We start from the raw sequence: 21,681 nt of genomic DNA, 5'->3' as shown, positions 1-21,681 counted from the left end.
GCAGCACAAAAGAATCAGCTACAAATCTGCAAGAAAGTGAGAGTTTTCACTTATTTTAACAAAACGAATTATCTGTACAGAACATCTCCAACTTACATGATACAGTCAGTCCATTAATTTTACTCCAATATGTTAACAAATAGTCCCTTCTGCCCCGGCAGCTGTATCCTCCACTGTCAGATTCAGTAACTGTGATGATTCTGTATTCACTGGATGTTGGAGGTGTGTTTAACTTTACTGTATGATTACTGTATGTTGTTATAATTAAATTAAACGCTGTTTTATGCTACTTTGGATACAAGATTAAAAACAAAACCTGTAGTGTTGTTGAAATACAAAGTATTTTGTTGTGTTTTTGGATGAAACATTGTGTAGTATAAATTAAAATGAGTGAAATGTGTCCAACTTACATACTACAGTTAATGTGTCACTCCACTTCGTCCAGGAAAAGCTTCTTTTACCCCGGCAGCTGTATCCTCCACTGTCAGACTCAGTAACTGTGATTCTGTATTCACTGGATGTTGGAGGTGTGTTTAACTTGGCTGGTCTCCATTCATACGTCCACTGAGCTCCTTCACCTCCCTGAATCTCACATCTGACAGTGACTGTCTCACCGCTGTATATCTGAGGCCAAGGTGGCTGCAGGGTCACAGTGGGCTTAACGGGAACTGTTCACATAAGAATGATCCAGTTAGGAGAGAAACATAAAAACTCTGCTGTTTATAACATAAGAGTGGAGTCATTGCAAAACAGCTGATTCACAGAGAAACAAGTTAAACATTTAAGAAAGTCACAACATAAAAATTTCAAACTGTAACACAATATTTTCAGTAAAATGTAAAAGGTAAAGTCTTTACTTTGCACATTTTTTGTTTAGATTCCAAAAAATTACAGATTATTTTTCATGAGTTGACAGCAGATTAAGAAGACTGGAAGAAATTATCATGTGAGAAATTGTTACGGCACTAGCAGGGCCGCCTCCTGAGGTTGTCTGTGTGGGCGTGTCCGACCATCTCTCCTGCCTTAGCTCGTCCGGGATATTTGAAAAGGGAGCTTCAAGTTGGATTTGATTATCTTGCTTTGTCACCTTTTTGAGAACCACAACTTCCCAGTTAAGTTAGGTGAGTGTCCAGCTGAGCTTCACTTTAAGTTCTTCCTTCGGCCACTCTTTTATTATTTTGACTTTCTTATCTTTGGAGTAATCCTGGGCGGGGATAAGTTCCCTGTTGGGGGTAGGCAATTCAGGGCTCCGGTCGCTGAAGCTTTGCCTTTCAAGTCGCCTCGAGCCCAGCACGCTCCAGAAGATAGGTAGGTAGAGTTTGGTGTGCTTAGGAACTGGGTAAGTTGTATTTGTTAATGTGTATGCAGCAAGAGGTGAGTTGGTCAGTTAAAGTAAGTTGTGTAGTTCACCATTAATGGGTTAATTATTGGGTAGTCTCTGAGTGAGTTGGCAGAGGGGTGTGGTTGTGTCTTAATTAGGGTGTGTTTTCTAACCCTTCTCCGGCCCCAAAATGGATGATACAGCTATCAGTACACAGGTGTCTAGAAGCTCGTTTGTAAGCAATAACATTCACCTGGTTCCAGTTTTCTGTGAATCCAGTGTTGAGAGCTTCTTCAGTGTGTTTGAAAGCATAGCAGCTGCATTATAGTGGCCTCAAGACGTGTGGGGGTGATGTTGCTGTGTAAATTCACAGGTAAGGCTCAGGAAGCTTGTTCTGGTCTGTAGGCAGGACGGCCTAGTTTATGAAAAGATTAAAAGTGCCGTCCTCCAAGCCTACGAACTTGTACCTGAAGCCTATAGGCAGCATTTTCGAGGTTTGGAGTTGGCACAGGGTCAGTCCTATCTTGACTTCGCTAGGAACAAGGCGAAGCTTTTTGATAGGATAGGTGGTGCTCTGCAAGCCAGGTTAACGACTTGGGGTCGTTACGTGAGCTTGTGCTGGTAGAGGACTTTAAGAACGCAGTGCCTGAGTGTGTTGCTTGTTATTTAAGTGAACAGAGGGTTTCCACTTTACAGCAGGCTGCCATACTGGCAGATGAGTTTAAGCTAACTCATGAAACAAATGCTGTAGGACATGATATCCTTGTGCGCCATAGTACGTCTTGGAAAGTTAGAAGTGAGCAGCTAGAAAGGCTGAAAAAGCTGTGGTTTCAAGATGCAAACCAAAGCTGTGTTTCTTTTGCCACAAACCTGGCCATCTTGTTGCCAAATGTCTGAAACTAAAACAGAAAACTCACTCAAAGCAAAAAGAGCCTGCCTTAAGAACAGTTAGTTGTGGTTCTCAAACCGACAAGGTTGCCAGGCCTAGTAAAAGGCTAAATTTGGAGCACAATTGCTCAGTAGTGCCCTGTGGTCATGGTCAGAGGTCAACTAACCCTGAGCTGCCGCTGGTTGACCATTTCTCATGTCCTCAAAATGACCTGCAGGGGGACAGACTGTGCAAACCACCACTAAGACCCGCAACCCTGGCTAACAAACATGCCTGTACCGGTGACTTGAAGAATCGCCTGCAAAGTGTTTCAGTAAGGCCCACTAGCTGTCTGCTGGGTTCTCCACATGTGATGCCTCAAAAAAGCCCTGGCTATCACATGGGACATTGTTTTGAAGGTCTGGGGCCACCCTCAGTCAGTATTTTGAACCCATTGAGATGGGGTTGGCAGCTTCCACAGGCGATGCCTAACCGTTGCTATGGGGTTTGGTAGGTGGAAAGCCTGCAATTTGGTGATGAAACGGTTATGGACTTAATTGTTTTGGTTATCGTAATCAGCTGACAAACCACGGGTTTGTATTTATGGGAGGGGGTGTTACGGCCCTAGCAGGGACGCCTCCTGAAGTTGTCTGTGTGGGCGTGTCCGACCATCTCTCCTGCCTTAGCTGCCACCTTTATTCTTTTGTGCAGCTGACTCTGGTCAGTAATTAAAGGGATTTAAGCCCAGGGAAAGGTGAGCTCTGGGCCAGAGTGCCATGTGAATGGTTGCAGCTAGTGAGCTGGGTGGTTGCCGCTAGTGAGCTGGGTGGTTGCAGCTAGTGAGCTGGGTGGTTGCAGCTAGTGAGCTGCTCTCTTTGACTTGCGTTACTTTATTGACCAACGCTTGAGTTTTGTTTGTTTCCTTAAATGGTGATAGCGGCTTGTCCGTCTCTTTTAGTTGAGCTACTTTAATAAAACTCTTTAATTTAACCCTTTTGCCTCCTTGACTCCTTTTTCTGACCCGGACACTTTGTTACTTCGCCCTCACCGCCTAGACCCCTCAGGGAACGTAACAGAAATGCTTTCTAAAAGTTCTGATGATGTCATCATGTGAAACTGGTACAGTTGCTGATTTGGGACATTGGAGTTTGTCACACTTGTAGTTATTGTATAACAAACAGGTTCTTGTGGCTCTCAATGATTTTTCCATGAACTGAACCTTAAACCACTGATCCACTAATGCAGGGGTGTCGAACTCCAGGCCTCGAGGGCCGGTGTCCTGCAGGTTTTAGATCTCACCCTGGGTCAACACACCTGAATCAAATGATTAGTTTAATACCAGGCCTCTGGAGAACGTCAAGCCATGTTGAGGTAATTTAGCCATTTAAATCAGCTGTGTTTGATCAAGGACACATCTAAAACCTGCAGGACACCGGCCCTCGAGGCCTGGAGTTCGACACCTGTGCACTAATGGATCTGTTCTACACTGGAGGTTCTTCTAGCTGTAGTATCATTAAACATATTATGACACCCATGAACACCTTTACTTTTCATTAATTAAAATAAATAAATGCCATTAACAACAATTACAGGAAAGAATCTAAGTGGAACCTGTAATGTAGCAGAACAGTCTCTAATAAAATGAGGTTATATTGTAGTCAAACCTGAAACGTCGAGGAATTAGTGTAAAAATGCTAAAAACAAAGGAAGTAACTGATCTGCAGTGATAAACTCCACATGTGCAGCCATGAGGTCAAGATGGGACAGACTGGGATTATTACATTTGGACTGAATTCTTCTATCAAACTAACAAAATATTTTCCAGATGTTTCATTGAGTGATTATTAAATATCTTTATAATGAGACTAAAAGATATTTTAAACTACTTTTGATCCTAAACACAAAATAAACCTACAGTGCTGTTGAAAGAAAATGTTTTGTTTCATTGATGAAACATTGTTCAGTACAAATTAAAATATGTGAAATATGTCCAACTCACCTGTTACTCTCAATGTGGTGATGTCACTCCACTCTGTCCAGGAAGAACTTCTTGTGGCCCGACAGCTGTATCCTCCACCATGAGACTCAGTAAGTCTGCTGATTCTGTATTCACTGGATGTTTCATGTATGTTTTTCTGGCCTCGTCTCCATTCATACGTCCACGGAGCTCTTTCACCTCCTTGAATCACACATCTGACAGTGACTGTCTCACCGATGTTTATCTGAGTCCTGGATGGCTGCAGGGTCACAGTGGGCTTAGGAGGAGCTGTTCAAATAGAAAATCACATCATCAGACTTCTAGAAATAGAAAATGATCATTAAAGCTTTCCTTGTTTTTATTGCTCTTGTTAGTGGTAATCACATCTTTTTTTTTTTTCTTTTTTTTTTATCCCAGTGACAATTTGACTGAAAATCAACAATAAAATATCAGATTAAACCTGGTAATTTACTGATATTTAGAATCTACCAGCAGAGTGACTGAAAACAACCAGGTGTGCACAAATCTAAACTGAGACTGAACATCAACACAATATCATGTAAACAACTTCAGTCTCTCAGATTTTACATTGTAAAAAAGTTTTATACTCAAACATCCCACTATTTACTTATTTCTACATCTTTACATTTGCATATTTATACATTTATGAACATATAATCCAGAGTTGTCAGTGGGCTGTGATCCTTCTGAATAACCTGAGATCTTAGTTTCCTGTCAGGTATAAAAACCCTAACATATTATACACAATATCAGTTTTACTTTAACTGTTTTTAACAAATTAAATTTTACTTTTCTTTTCACTGTTGTAAATATAAAAATTCCTGCGCTGTCTCATAGTGTAAGGCCCTATTTTCACTTTTTATCATGCTGCTCTAACACAACAATTTGCTTTGTGGATCAATAAAGTATCTATGTATCAGTATTGACCTGTTTAATATGTGTCCTATGTTGTAAACTCGCTGTGCTAACAGCTGGATTATTCACTCACATTAGGAACACCATGTGGACAGAATTTAAGGACTGTTACGCCCCTCAAAACAGAAACGCAAAGCAACATGGGAAAAGTGTGTAACGCACGCAAAAACCACACAGCTGCTGCTGAATCGAGGGTTTATTTTTACAAAGCTGAAAAAAAAGGAAAAGCCTCACAATAAACACAGCTGAGCCAGGAAGCTAAAAGCATCAGGGTCTCCGAGGCCCAAATAACAGACAAAAACTCTCCCCCTTCCTAGAAACAAAACACAGGGTAAAACTTCCCTGATCAAGAAAAGGAAGATGCAATGCCTGACCTTCCTGGCTGTCCACAAAACAGGAGAAAACTGGGTCAAACAAAAGTGGCAGAGAACCACTGTCTGCTTCCACTCTGCTGAAAACTGATGAAAACTCCACATGTGCAACAACTGAGCTGAATAAACTGGGATCATTACATTTGTGTTTCATTTTTTATGAAATTTACTGAATATGTTTTTCAACTCCACATGCTTCTGTCACAGTCCGGGGTCTGTGAACCAGTGTTTTGATTTTGTATTACAGTGGTCCCTCGCTATAACACGGTTCACCGTTAGCGGCCTCACCGGGACCGTGAGTCATTTGGTACCGGGCAGCGAGAGTTGAGGCTGGAGTGTGAAATTGATCGTTTTCAGAGTTTTTATTGTTAACTCGGTTTCCCTGGATCTTTTCCTGGTTGTTATGAGTAAATTATGAGCTTTGCCGGTGTAGCCCGAGAATACCCCGAGATTGCCACAACAGCACTAAAAACCCTGTTGCCATTTCTGACATAACTGTGTGAAGCGGAGTTTTCTGCAGTTACAGCTTCCAAAACAAAATTGCGGCGCAGACTGAGCAAAAGCAACACACTTCAGGTGTCACTGTCCCCCATTATGTCCAGGTGGGACCGGCTCGTTGCAGAGAAACAAGCACAGGGCTCTCACTGATTTAGCGTCATGGTGAATTATATATTTTCATGTACTTTGTTTTTTTGGTAGTTTTGTGTCTTATTTTGAAAGAAATATTTACGTGTTACCATAGTGATCAGAGAGCATCAAGGAGAGAGAGGATCTTACTCTCAATGTTGTTGGCGCATTTCAGGAGGACGCTGCTAATAAAGTTACACAAGTACACAGTGAATTCATGTTTATTATTAAATTTACAAAATACCACAGTTTTTGTCTTGGTCGTATCATTTTAATTTGATGTATTTATCCGTGACACCTTAAAGGCCGGTCCGTGAAAATACTGTCTGACATTATCCGGTCCGTAGCGCAAGAAAGATTGCGATAAAGGACGCTGCTGTCCAGTACAGAATGCGTTCAGCTTGTCAAATTTACACAAATCTTTGATCGCTAGCAGTGTGACTCTGAATTTCACAGGTTTGTGGCCAACTTTTATTTCTACAGTCCATTCATCTGTTCGTGTCTGTGTTTTTGCATTTACAGCCCCAATGAACAGACTTGCCTGCTGATCCGTGGCTTCATCGGCGACAGTGTGCACTTTTCTCGATCTACACATTCTGGCAAAGTGATTCTTTTTCCCGCAGTTCTTGCACTGTTTGCCATAAGCAGGGCATTGGCGTGATGCATGCTTAGTTCCACATCGTTTGCAATTAAACGTGCTTGCTTGGTCTTTGTCATTCGGTTTCATCTTACCTTGTCTGTCTTTTTTGCATGTCTGCTTATGTCTCACTGCATCTACGTCTTTACTTTCATGTGCAGAGACTTGAGCATTGTGATCCTCCTCATGCATTTGCTTGATTTGAGCTTTAGTGGTTTCAGCTGCAATGCAAAGCTGAATTACTTTTTCGAGAGTAATGTCATCTTCTCTTAACAGCCTTTCTCTCATTGCATCCGATGTAATTCCACCCACTACGCGATCTCTGATGAGGGATTCTTGCATTTGGACCACTCAGCTTTAGCTCCGTGATGTACTGGCTAATTGGCATATCCTCTTGCACACACGTGAAAAACTTGTACCTTTCATAGGTTATGTTCTTCTTTGGGTTACAGTATTCCTCAAATTTCTCCATTATTTTCGTCAGCTTATGCTCATCACCATTTTCCGCAAACGTGAAGGTATTGTACACTTCAACCGCCTCCTCTCCAGCAACGTGAAGAAATAGTGAAGACTGTACCTTGGGTGGCTTGCTAGCACCTCCTGTAGCCGCGAGATACAGCTCGAACCGTTGCCGAAACCGTCTCCAATTTTCCGAGAGGTTCCCCTGCAGCAAATCAAGCCCTTCCATGTGTGCGACACTCTTGTATAGCCTTATCAGTTCACTTCTGACACCATGTTACGATATTAGTTCAGGGAGCAGACATGACACCGTCTTAGGTTTTAGCCATCACTTTTTTATTATATCTCCACACCACCCTCCGGTGGCTTCACCATGAACTGCACCTTAAACAACAACTGTTCACTCATATCATGACAAAATGTTCATGCCTGTCTGAGAAAAGTGAATAAGTGTCTAGTGATGGGTTTTACAGCCTTAAAACATCTATAATAATTGTCAAAAATAAAGTTGGCTACTTCGCGGATTTCACCTATCGTGGATTATTTTTAGAATTTAACTCCTGACATAAACGAGGGAACACTGTATTTTCTTGTTGCCCAGTCAGTCGTGTCCAGGGTTGGTATCGTCACTGATTTCTAGAAGTCGATTCGATTTGAATCTGGGAAATTTTGCCTCAGACAGTCAGAAATATTATAATTCTGATCACTTATCAGTACATATCCATATTTTTATATCTATAAAAACAAAGCTGACACTTGTGAGACTTTATCAAAGGTGTGAGCATCACAGCAGGTGCCTGCTCTCATTTACTGTTTTAGCTGTTTGGTGGTTGTTGAAATCTTGTGGTTTAACCTGAGATTCTGGCGTTTCGGACAAAATACATTTATATTTAAAAATCGATTCAGGATTTTAATGAATCAATATCACGTTATTCAAGCTAGAATCGATTTTAATCGGGAAATAGATCATCAAACCCACCCTAGTCGTGTCTTTCGTCTCTCTGGTCTCTGTGCTCCGTGTTCCCTTTGTTCAGTATAGTCCGTGTCTGTGTTATACTTGCTGTTTTACTTTGACGGTCGCTTGTCCTTTGTCACTGTTTCTAGTTTTGCTTCACCCTGGTCTCGACTGTTCTCCCCTCATGTGTCTCATTCCCTCATTTCGCTCAGTGTATTTTAGACCTGTGTTTCTCTCTGTCAGTGTCACGTCGTCCCCTCACCATGCTGCGTGTTTCCGTGCTCACTGAGATCTCTGTCGCTAGTTTACAGGTTTCCCAGTGTTTTTGTTATTAGTTCCCAGTTTTTAGTTTCATTTTGTTTTTGCAAGTTTTGTTCTTTTCGTGAAAATTCTACCGCTGCAATAAAGCAGCCTTTAAGTTCATTCCTCTGATGATTGTTTTGCGTTTGTGTCCTACATCCTCCCTGCCACACAGCCGTATCATAACAGTTTCACTGTGAGTGATTGCTGTGGATTTTATGTAAAACTTTAAAATTTAATTTACGCTACTTTTGATACTAAAATGAGAACAAAGCCTGCAGTTTTATTGAAAGACATGATATTTTGTTGTGTTTTTGCATTAAATATTGTGCAATAGAAATTTAAAACAAAGGTGAAATATGCCCAACTTACATAATATAGTCATTGTGATGATGTCACTCCACACTGTCCAGAAAGAACCTCGTCTACCCCGGCAGCTGTATCCTCCTCTGTCAGACCAAGTAGCTCTGCTGATTGTGTATTCACTGGATGTTTCACGTATGCTTGACTGGCCTCGTCTCCATTCATACGTCCACTGAGCTCCTTCACCTCCATGAATCTCACATCTGACAGTGACTGTCTCACCTCTGTATATCACACCGCTGTATATCTGAGTCCAGGATGGCTGCAGGAACACAGTGGGCTTAGGAGGAGCTGTTCAAATAAAAAGATATCATTAGCAGACTGATCATTTGACTTGAAAATCAACAATAAAACTTTTTGTTTTTATTAAATAAATTAAACCAGGTAATTTACTGATCTTTATATTTGACTGTTTACTTATTTCTACATATTTGCATTTACATATTTATACATTTATGAACATGTAACCTATCAGCTGTAAGTTAGCTGTTGTTTGCAAACAATGCTGTTAAACCTCCAATATATCCAAATAATCTTCATTCAGAAAAAAATTCTTTCTTTGCCGTAAATTCATGATATTTAATTTGGGAATTACAAGATGAAGAAATCAAAAAACTGTTGCGTAAACATACCAGCAGTTAGAGAAAGGCTAACGTAGCAGAGCAGTCTCTCCTAAAATGAGGCCAAATTGTAGTCAAATGGAAACTTTGAGGAATTAGAAAAAATAAAAATGCTAAAACAAAAGATCTGCATCATGACACTGAGCTGCAGTGATGAAAAGCAACTGAGCTGAATAAACTGGGATAATTAAATCTGAATTTAGTTTTTCAACAAATGTACTGAATATGTTTTTTCTTACAACTGTATGTTGTTATAGTTAAATTAAAACATACAAAATGAAAAAACAAAACCTGCAGTATTGTTGAAATACAAAGTATTTTGTTGTGTTTTTGGATGAAACATTGTGCAGTATCAATTAAAATGAGTGAACTGTGTCCAACTTACATAATACTCTGAATGTGAACTTGAACCAGCCCACTGATATCTGAAGAAGGAGGTGAGTCTTTTATGTCAAATGTGTCTAGTTGAGGGAGGCCCCTTGGGAATTGTATTTTTTTACACTATTTATTTGGTAATCAAAGAGTAATTTGAAGGGCAGACTGTGCCAAAGTTCAGGCAAAACAATCACAAAGGCCCAGTCTTAGTCTTAGCCTGTGTTTGTTAGGATGCCTGGGTCGTTGACCCAGAGTTTTGAGTTTATTATATTATTTATCATTTCTAGTCTTTGGTTTCTTTGTTAGAGTTCTGTCTTATGGTTTATGTCTCTGTTCCCTCTGTTGCAGTGCCTGCCTGTAAGTCTGTGTCTTTAAGTTCAGTCTGTGTTATGTTTCCTGTTTTACTTTGGAGGTGCATGTCTTATGTTAATGTATCTGGTTTTGCTTCCCCTGTTTCGTTAGGCCTGATTTGCCCCAGCTGTGTTTCCCTCCTGTTACCCATTCCCTGATTGCTCCCTCTGTGTATTTAAGCCCTGTGTTTCTCTGTGTCCGTGTCGTAATCTGCCCTTATTCTGCTGTGTGTTCTGTCTGTGTAAAGTTTACCTTGGAGTCTCAGATTTGTTAGTTTTTTGGAGTTCAGCATTAAAGCTGTATTTGAGTTCACGTTTCGTTTCCGTGAGTCTGCATTTTGGGTCCTTCATCTCACCACTCCTGCCTGCACACAGCCTTTTCATAACAGTGTTTTAGTCTGCTTCTAGGAACAACTAGAAGCAACTTATCAGCTGACCTTAGAGTTCTGTTTGGAGTTTGTTTATTTAAACGATCAGAGAGCTCTGAGGGAGTGAATCCATTCAGAGACTTAAAAACAACCAATTAAACAATCACAGCCTGCTGCTACCAAAATAAACCATATCACACTAGCATGGATGAAGTAAATGCATGAATTACTTTCTCAAAGTGAGCAGATGACAAAATGTCCTTCATTTTTGCAAAGGCCCTCAGGAGGCAGAGTCTGGCTTTTACAACAGAACTTATTTATTTCTCAAATGAGAAACTGTCATCAAAGATCACCTGCAGAGTTTTTACAAAGGGAGTTCTGAACTTTTTCAGAGGAACAAGGTTACACTTAAGAGCAAAACGAGGGTCAGAAGGTTCAAATAATACAATCTGTTTTTTGATTGTTTACATATTTAAAAAATGTTTTGCCAACCATGATTTTATGTCATCACAGCAGTCTAGCAAAACTTTTAAATAGACTGTAAAACTTTTTTTAATGTCATCTGTTGGAATGGTGTTTTATAGGAGTTTGATGGGCAGCAAACATTAAAATCCCGAAGAGTTAAAATGCAGTCAAATCTTTATATGATTCCAAAGAAAAGGGTGGAAATAAAATCCTTGTTTAACTTGAGGGGATGATAAACAAGCACAGGAGGAGACAGATCCACCATAAATAATTATAGTTCAGAGCTGCCATAAATATCAGCAGTGAGGTGTTGGCATATAAAAGGGTTAAAATAGATGCAAGACCTCTGCTGTAACCAGGTTCCTGCAGGAAGCTGCCTGTGACTGTTGCAGGTGGTGAGAGCTTTCAGTCAGCTGAAAGAATTAAAACCTTTTTAGTTCCATCAGGTCTCAGCACAGAGACATATTTTAATTGGCTTTTCTTTGTTTAAAAATGTTTATCCAAATAATTATTTAGGTTATATTTGCCACTATTTAATAGCATAACTACAAACAGTAATTTAAGCAGTAAAAATGTCTTCTGCACCATTTTATAGATAAGAATTTAAATTTCAATCATTAAAAATACAAAAATGTAATAAATAGTTTGTACACATGTCATGGGTCTTGTGCACAATTTAAAAAGAAATGAAAAATAAAACAGTATATCTAATCATAATATTTATCCATGTCTGCACAGTGTTATATTTTTAGGATCAGCATGGTTTGCAATATTAACGTGGTCTCTGTGGTTCCTCTGAATCCAGGTGTGAGGACATAAGACATGTAAATAGTGTCTTTGTCTTTAAATGAGAAAACATTTTTTATTCTTTTTGAATTATTTCCTAAAAGATAAATATATGACTGCTTTTGTCTTGTGATAAGGAGACAAAACTGTATTTTTCTTTCACTTGAATTTTTGTTGTTGTTGTCTTGAAATCTTCCAGCAGAGATCAGCTGGTGGCAGCATGTGTTCAGGAGATTCAATGACAACGTTACAGTTTTGTCTGAGTGTAGCTGGAGGACATTAGCTGACATTTAGTTTGAACCTCACACAGACAGTCATTAAGAGAAATCATCACAGGTCACATGGTCTAAGTGCAAGTACTGTGTATGTGTGTCATTAGCATGAACATGAAAACATGCAGCATGTGTCTCAATTATATGTCCAAGAAGAAGCATAAATTAGACTGAGCCCCTTCTAGTGTACACAGCAGTAGATTTGCCACCATTTATTTTCTACAACATTTGATATAAATTAACTTTTTTAGCAGCGTCTTCATGCTGAGACTTTGTAAAATAATCATAAATGTAAACGTGTGACAGGAAACAGTTAAAAACATTAAGCAGGCTGGGCCCAGCAAAATGTAGAACTTATAAAAACCTTATGAAGCAGGTCTTTAAGAAATTATGTTCTGACATTTAACAAAACCATTATTTGTGATTCATTTAATAATCTCTAATAAAATGAGGCCAAATTACAGTCAAACCTGAAACTTCAATGAATTAACTTCAAAAATGCAAAAAACAAATGAACTAACTGATCTCACTGCACATGTGAAGCTACTGAGGTGAAGAAACTGGGAAAATTACATTTGTATTTCATTTTTTCTCCATACTAACAAAATCTTTTTCATTCTTCAGATGTTTCATTTTGAGTGATTACTGTTTTGATAATAAACAAAAAAAGCCTTCAGTGTTGTTGAAAGACAATTTTTTTTTAAATCTTTTTTAATTAAACATTCTGGAATATAAATTAAAACACATAGTGTGAGTGAAATATCTCCAACTTACGTTTTACATTCAGTGTGATGATGTCACTCCACTCTGTCCAGGAAAAGCTTCTTCTACCCCGGCAGCTGTATACTCCACTGTCAGACTCAGTAGCGCTGATGATTGTGTATTCATTGGATGTTGGAGGTGTGTTTAACTTGGCTGGACTCCATTCATATGTCCACTGAGCTCCTTCACCTCCCTGAATCTCACATCTGACAGTGACTGTCTCACCGCTGTATATCTGAGTCCAGGATGGCTGCAGGGTCACAGTGGGCTTAGGAGGAGCTGTTCAAATAAAATATATCATTAGCAGAATGATAGAAAATCCTCATTGAAACTGCCCTGTTTTTTTTTGTTGTTGTTTTTTTTTTTGCTCTTGTTAATGATAATTATCATTTTTAATCATTTTTATTTGAAAAATTAAAAAAGGTAATTTGATGATATTTAGAATCAGCAGAGTGAATGACAACAATCAATAACCCTGAGTTTTCTGTTTCTGTCTCACTTTGTGTCTTCTGTGTGTTTTGGTCTTAATGTTGTTTTTATAAATCTGTGGAATAATCAAAACATCTATTCTGTATAGAAACGTTTTGTTCTGTGGCTGATTGTGACTCAGAGGAAATGATGTCTTTTCATGTTGGGTCTCTGCCTTGTAGAGAGGACATGACAGTAATACAGCTGAGTTTCTTTTATTCCTGATTTTTTTTGCTATTGTCTGAAATGTTCCAGCAGAGAAGCAGCTGATGGCAGCATCTGTTCAGCATCTGTTCAGCATCTGTTCAGCCAAAGTGTTTCAACAACAACATTTAAAGTTTTGTCTGAGTTTATCTGGAGGACAGTAGCTCACATTCAGTTTTGAAACAGTGATGCAAACTCTGCATTTGCAGCAAAAGACATAAAGAAATTGGGAAAGTTTATTATTTCATGTGAAAAAATGTGATTTTTTTCTATTCCAGATGTTTCACTGTGAGTGATTACTGAATGGTATTATAATGGCATTAAACACTGTTGTACAAAGCTTTAGACACTAAACTAAAAAAAGAAACACACAGTACTGTTGAAGTTATTTTGTTTTGTTTTTGAAATTAAAATGAGAGAAATATGTTCAACTTACATAATACAGTCAATGTGATGACATCACTCCACTCAGTCCAGGAAGAACCTTCTGTGCCCCAGCAGCTGTATCCTCCAGCATCAGAGACAGTAACGCTTCTAAATGTGTATTCTCTGGATGCTGAATGTATCCTTGACTGGCCTCGACTCCATTCATACGTCCACTGAGCTCCTTCACCTCCCTGAATCTCACATCTGAGAGTGACTGTCTCACCTCTGTATATCACACCGCTGTATAACTGAGTCTGGGATGGTTGCAGGAACACAGTGAGCTTAGGAGGAGCTGATCAAATTAAAATATATCATTAGCAGACTGATAGTTTTGACTTGAAAATCAACAACACATTTTAAAAATAAATTAAACCAGGTAATTTAATTATCTTTATATTTCACTATTTGCTTTTTTCTACATCTTTACATTTACATATTACACATTTATAAACATATAATCCATGAGTCATCAGTTAGCTGTTGTTTGCTAACAATGCTGTTAAACCTCCAGTGATGGATTCAAAGCTGGAGGCTGCTCTGCTCTCATAAACTGATTATTAATTCATAAATGGTGAAATACAAAGTTTTCATGTGGCACCAAAGTCAAAACTAGACTGGCAAAGAAAAACTAAGAGTAAAGGTTCAGTAACCAGGAAAGGAGCACAAACTGTTTTTAAATCACTCTAAAAATACAAAACAGCACCATGAACTCCTCTGTGTCTGTAAGTGATCTGAAGACTGAACAAAGGTGAAACGATGTACTGAGCCTAACAATTAATAATTTGACAGATTTAGTGGTTAAAGTGCTGGTGATTAGTGAATAGTGATTTCCTCTACAACTGGGAGAAGACCTTTTTCAACTCTCAAAAAGTTTTTTAAACTCATCAGTTTCCTGAATGACGACTGAATCGCTTTTAGTTGTGACTAAACTTGTGTTTCTTCTCCTTCCTCTGCAGGTGTAGATGCCTCCATCAGAGACAGAGGTTGCACTCTTAGAGCTAAAAGAAATGATCTTATTTTCAGATGAGGTTTTTCTGAACTCATATTCTATGTCAGCAGAATCCTTCACATCACAGGTCAGCATCACACTGCCCCCTGCTGGTGTGGTTGTGCTGTCTGCTGTCAGAGTGGCCTTGATTTTAAGTTCTGTAAGTTAGAAAAATATGAGGCTATTATTGTGGCCCTTTTAGTGGAAGAAGGAAAAACCCACCACATCTGCCACACAGATGTTCCAGCTGCAGTTTTATTTCCTACTGCAACTGTGACTCAAATACAAGGTGAAGAGCAGGTGAGCCTGGCTGAGTAATACGCCACCTGGTGGTTTGTTCTGAGTGTGACAGAAAGCCTGAGCCTGTGAGCCTGAGCTCAGGGTTAATGAACATGACTAACAGAAAACCTTCCACACTCATCTGTGGATCTGTCACAGCAGACGTGCAGCAAAAGTCACAAGTAATAAAACAGATAACTGGAAAGCAGGTGAGCTGTAACTTCACCACATGTCTGGATTTTAAGTGCTTCAGGCAAAACTTTAAGACTTTCCAGCTGATAATATCTGTGCACACAGATGTTTTGACATATTTACAAACCTGATTACACACACAGAGATAATAAAATGCACACAAGAGTTTATATATGTACACATGACTTTGCTACAGTAAAATCTCCAAACTAAGCTACTATCATAGAAACACCAAATTTGAGAAACAAGTATTTTGTGTCCATTCTTCCAGTAGAGTCCACAGACTTGTAAATATGTGTCTCTGTAACAATGAGTGGAGTGCAGAGGTGTGACCTCAAATGCAGGAAGCAAAATCAATTAAATAAAACTGAATTTTATACCCAAATCGTCTAAAAATGAAAATACATACAAAGAATCAAAACGTAAAACTAGAAATAAATAAACTGTCAATAGCAACAACTAAGAGATGAACACACATGAGTGTTCACAAAGACTGAGAAGACACAGCAGGACAATTTAAACATGAAAGAAACCAAACCTTCAAATTAAAGAGGAAATAATTTTTTAAAAAACTAAACAAAAAGACGAGGAAGAAGCACTCAGACTAAAATGATGAAAGACTCTTGTGTATGTGAAGCCTTTTTCATTTATGACTTTAACAACTTTAAGAGGTTTTTTTCAAGAGGACACTGAGGCAGACAGCACACCATGACACTATAAATAACAGAGTAAAAATTCATAATAAGTGATTATTATGACTTAATAATAATCAGATTAGAGTTACCTGCATTTACCCTAAACTCATCACGCTGTGCTGTAATAAATTAGATTGATCCTCCAGTTCATTTTGAGGATTTTGAGAACTCCAAGAGTTAATACAAAAAAGGACACTAAGGCAGTCAGCACACATGCTAATATAACTGACATAATCTGCACTACATACACTCCTGCTGCAATCAGCTGTACCTGAGGTTCGTTGCTCTTTGGACTGATATCCCGATTCATCAGTATCTTGTGAATCATAACTGTGCTCTGTGAGGATGGACAGATAAATACTCATGAAAAGGAAATTAGTCAGTTTCAAGGCAACAAACTCTAGTAAATATAAAGTTTGTGTATCGGCTGAGTGAAACATCTGCTCACATGGTTGCACTCTTGATATGATCATTTTAATATCTTAACCAATAAATTCAGTGGAGTGTGAGCTGTATAATTTAAAATATTTTGTCCCTCAGGTTATTCCTGAAATATAGTTTGTTTCAAGTTTGTTATATGACGGGTCACATTTATTCATCCGCTTCTTCCTGGTCTGTCCATGTCAAAGTCCGCCATCTAGTGGTTAAATGGAGGAAGTGCCGAGTAATAATGGCTAGAGCGGGAAGGTGGTTGCTCCGTGTCTGTGATAGTTCTGCATCTGTTGCTCTTAAGAAGGGATAAAGTGTAAGTTTGGGCAGATGATGGATTGTTTCTACATATTAGTGCTCTGTCCTTCTTGTGGGTCTGTGACGTTTGTTACATTACTACTGTAAGCTAACTGTTAGTGCTTTGTTTTGCCTGTTAGCATAAAACATGTCAGCATGTGGTTCTCCCTACATTACTTGACAGGCTTTATCCATTTATTGTTAATAGGGTTGCCAACCGTCCCTTGAAAAACGGAATCGTCCCGTATTTAGAAACAAAAGTACACGTCCCGTATTGAGCTGAAAAGGGACGCACTTTGTCCCGTAATACAGTGAGAATCAAAAGTAGTCTATAAATGTTAATGGAATTAACACTTTGTTTGAAAACATAATTCCCAGCCCCTCTCTTGCTCTGTGACCAATGCGCTGTCAGCACACTTACGCACAAGTATGACAATTCAGATGACCACTTATCTCACTGGTCGAGGAAAGGTCGCTTGCGGAGAAAATACCGGAAGACAACAGATGACCACAACAAGAAGCAAGGCCAACAGGGAAACAAACGCCAACACTGCGATGCAAGTCTCGGACGACAGTACACCTTAGACCAGCAATGTTTGTTCCCCTCCGAGGAAGAAAAAAAAATGCTGCAAAAGTACTGGGAGGAATGGGAAAAGGAAAACACCTGGCTGGAAAAAGTGCGCGATTACACCTATAAAGCGCACTGCACTGTGTGCCGGCGCACTTTTTCCATAGGCCATGGTGGACTGACTGACATCAAGCAGCATGCTTCTAGTGGTGGGCACATGAAGAAAATGAGGGGCGTGAAAGCTTGGGGAACCCTTAACCAATTTGTTGTCCACCAGGCAGAAGCAGATATGTTATGTAAACATTGTATTTTTTAATAATTGTTTTTTAATATGGGCATGTGCAATGAATATAAGATAAGATAAGAAGAACTTTATTTATCCCGAGGGAAATTCTTTTGTCACACACACGCTCAGTGCAGCAAGAGAGACAGAGGAACAGAGTAATAAGATGTACAATATTTACAATAGAATACAAGTATACAGTAATATACAGTAGCATAGTGCAAAATATATCAACGCTATGTGGCCAGAAGTGTGACAATATGATTTATTTTGTGTAATAAACAACTGCAAGGATAGATGATTACAACAAATAGATGACTAATACATAAAAGTGATACATAGATGAATAATGATGATGAGTTATGATGCGTAATCATGGGAACAAGCGGGTTTACAAACGGGAGCAGCTGATTAGCATTAGAAAAGCTGAAATAATACCTCAACTGAAGCCAATTGCACTAAATGCACTAAATGTGCACTGTTACAAGAATGTTTTTTGTGCTATTGTTTTCTATTAATTTATATAATTTTAAGTTAAGCAGGACAGAGTTCTTTTAAAGAAAGATTTACTTATATTCTCAAAAGTTAAGCATGACAGGCTTCTCATTAAGAAAGAGACCTATTTTATTGTGTTAATGTTGTCATTTTGCGCTAAAAAATAAATGACTAAATGATCATTTGTTTCCCATGTGTTCATATCACAAAGAATATGCATCTACTTAAATCAACTTCAAGTCAAATGGTTAATGAATAATTTAACACACAAAAAAAAAAGAGCTAAAAAAATTCACCACACTGGGAAGGGTGAAGACAATCGGGTCGCCCGGCCCTGGCCACGAGGTGTCCCTTATTTATTGTTCAGGGAGTTGGCAACCCTAATTGTTAATGTTATGATCTTGCATTGGTCATGTGACATTTGTGCATCTACACTGAGATTAAATGTACCTGCTCTGTTTTGTTGTTACAGTTTTACAGAATGAAAGTGGTACAAATGGTACATCAGTAAAAGCTCTGAAGAACGCCACAGTCTCCACATGGAGCGCTTACTGAAGCCATTTATGTTTAACTGCACAGGCTGAATAGAAGCATTGAGCCTGTGCAGAAGATAACATGTAAACACAGGGAGGATATTATTGTAGGAGATAACAGCTACATATATGAACTGGAAGAAAATAATCATTTCTTACCTTCAGCATTTCCACAGATGACAGTACTGAGCACTAAAATAATGAATAAAACCTCATCAGACATTATACAACTGACAAGATCAAAACAAAAACAAATTAAGACATTATTAAAGATAAACAGTATTAACCAGTAATCTGTTTGTCAATAAAATAAAATAAACATAAAAAGTCTGTTGTAACACAGTGTGTAACTATAAGTGATGCAAAAAGCAGCAGCGTATCAAACATTTAAACACTTAAAGAATCACAAGTCTGCTTTGTTCCAGCTCTCAGGTAAACAGGTTAAAGCAGTGACACACTGTAATTCTCACAGATCAGAAACATTTTCATTAATCGCTGCCATTCAAACAATGTCAGACGTGTACTTACAGAAAAAGCCCATCATGCAGAGCAAAGAGTGCCCCATCGTCACATCCAGCCTGCTGCACTCTGATCCACAGATAATCAAACAGTTTTACTTTGCAGAAAAAGGAGAAGTTGTGTTTAACATAGACATGACAAGAGTTTTTCTACAGGCTCTTATTCTGATTGGTCTCTCTGTGCTTCCTGCCCTTTCACACACAAACTCAAACAGCTCCTGTAGCTTTGACCGCAGCAGTTGGTTGGCATGTTTATATTTCCTGTCCACTGCAAACACAGAAGCTTGTTTCTTCTGTTGTGTTGTTTCCTTTCTCTATAATATACAAAGCTGTTGTGTTGCTTCATGTAAGTATGTTTTGCCCTTTTGAGGTATTTTTTGGGTGCAATATCCTTTATTATTTGTCTCCTGGCAGGTCTCTGCAGACTGGGAGTCACTGAGAGTGAATATACCAAAACAGCTTTTCTACTTTGGTGCCTGTATTTTCAGTAAAGCCTTTTTAAATTTGATTTTTTCTCCTTTTGATTGTTTAACAGATGAATTCAAGTTAATTCTTACTTTAGGCTGCTTTAAAATGTCTTTATTTTATTTGACTCTTAGCTGAAACATCATCATGCAGTAATATAGTGAAAAGGCTCCTTTGACCTCAGACCTGTGAAAGTTTTCACCTTGTGGTTAAATTCTGGTTTTAAGTTTGATGGAGACCCAAACACAGGAAATGACTCAGTGTGTGGCTGAAGTGAGACTAAAGACCTTTATGTTTCACCAACTAAAGTAACAATGACATTCATATATAAATGTATTATGTGTTGTCATTTCAAAGTAAAGCAGGAACTCATTTATTCTGCAGACTGTTCTTTGTCTTGCTTTGACATGTATGTACAGATGCACACTGACCTTAGCCTCTGACTACATGTAAACACAATAAAACAAACTGATGATGTGAAATAATGATTGAAACACTGTAATAATGATGTTTGTGTTGAACACCACATGTTACCAACCAACATCATGTGATTGTGTTCAGAGTCAGTTCAAAAAGCAGACCCACATGCTAAATGGTTCTTATACAGCACTTTTTCTACTCTTCTGAGCGCTTCACACAACTTGTGCATTCACCCAAGCTCTTTTTTTTTTTTTAGTGTTTTCTGACAAACACACACACATTCATACTCCGATGGATGCCTCGGAGAGCAATTTGGGGTTAGTATCTTGCCCAAGGATATGTGATAAGGAGACTAGGGGAAACCAGGAATTGAACCAATAACCCTCTGATCAGTAGATGATCTGCTCTACCGCCTGAGCTACAGCCACCCATGCAAAGCAGGACTCAGATTACCAAACAAATGTGACCTTTATTATGAAGCTGATAGTTTCAGGCCTCAGTGGTAACAAATGAAGAAAACTGAGTTACAGATAACTGATCACAGGAACACAGAGACTTACCTGTGGGTCATCACAACATCTTCTATATGGTCTCTATCAAGATCACAAAAGTTTCAACCTACACCCTCCAGTCAACATAAATAAATGACTGAGACTTAAACACTGTGTGATTCCACAGACGTTAATCTGTCTGTCCAAATGATTCAGTGATGTGTGAACTAATATATCAGAAGATACTGTGGTGTATTACCTACAACATGACTGTACACGGATCTTATCATAATTATTCCTGAAAGACTTTTACCTTTATTTTTACTCATGTTGCCATAGTAACTTTAACTCTTTCTTAGCATTTTTATTTCTCTTTGCTATTTGGGCTGATTGGGACCTGATGAATGTAAAAACAAAGAATTACTTCTTACTTGATTTTGCAGTACAAGGGCCTGATATCCACATATGGGGACATTCGTTTGAAAATTCGATAGAACAGTGGCAGTAAAATGTCCTCGTGAGTGGATATCAGGTCCTTGTAGAGCAAAATTTAGTATTGTGGTCTAGACAAGCCAAAATGTGATGTCCACATATGTGGACGCCACCGGTTAAATCTTGAAAGCATGCTGAGAAAATGCACAAAGCATTGCAACAAACCACATGTTGAACGGTTCACTTATAACTGGATCAAACTTCCAGTTCCTCTTTACACTTACTGAGGTTTGATAACAAGAATAAGACAGCACCACATTCACACCAGAGTTTTTGAAGTGTTTTAGAGCAGTGGGTTGATGTGGATGGTTGTTTGTCCTTGTATATTATGTGCATGTGATCACAGCCCTGGGCCCTGTCCTCAGGCCTACGTCTTCCTTCTGCTCTCTTTCAGGTGCTGTTTGTTTTCTGTGTCGTTTCCTCTTTTTTATTTTTTTAATCTCTTTCCTTCTTCTAATTTCTTCTTCCTAATCTGGACCTCCCCACCTGTCAGCTCTGACACTGTTATAGTAAAGACGTGTATTTGTTTTTATTTTACTTTAATACCTGCAAATAGTTAATGTAGCAGTTAAAGCACAGTTTCTATAATGAATTGTTCTTCCTCAGTTTAACTCTGCAGGCTGAT

At 38.7% G+C, this 21,681-nt stretch overlaps 1 protein-coding gene across 1 annotated transcript; it reads right to left on the bottom strand.

Annotated features, from left to right (window-relative positions):
- Window positions 1–614: 614 nt before the first annotated feature.
- Window positions 615–19,427, bottom strand: LOC109200867 (peroxidasin homolog; the record flags this gene model as incomplete). Its single annotated transcript, XM_025904366.1, has 6 exons — window positions 19,199–19,427; window positions 18,830–18,862; window positions 12,826–13,092; window positions 8,825–9,106; window positions 4,189–4,455; window positions 615–668 (listed from the first exon to the last, which is right to left on the bottom strand). Coding segments are annotated over exons 1-6 (940 nt in total), but the record flags the coding sequence as incomplete, so codon positions are not given.
- Between the last annotated feature and the right edge of the window lie 2,254 nt (window positions 19,428–21,681).

This window comes from Oreochromis niloticus, unplaced genomic scaffold, assembly GCF_001858045.2.
Source record: "Oreochromis niloticus isolate F11D_XX unplaced genomic scaffold, O_niloticus_UMD_NMBU tig00001134_pilon, whole genome shotgun sequence".
Taxonomy (NCBI): domain Eukaryota; kingdom Metazoa; phylum Chordata; class Actinopteri; order Cichliformes; family Cichlidae; genus Oreochromis; species Oreochromis niloticus.
The sequence above is the reverse complement of the archived record's forward strand: the minus strand, read 5'-3'. Positions and strand labels throughout refer to the sequence as shown.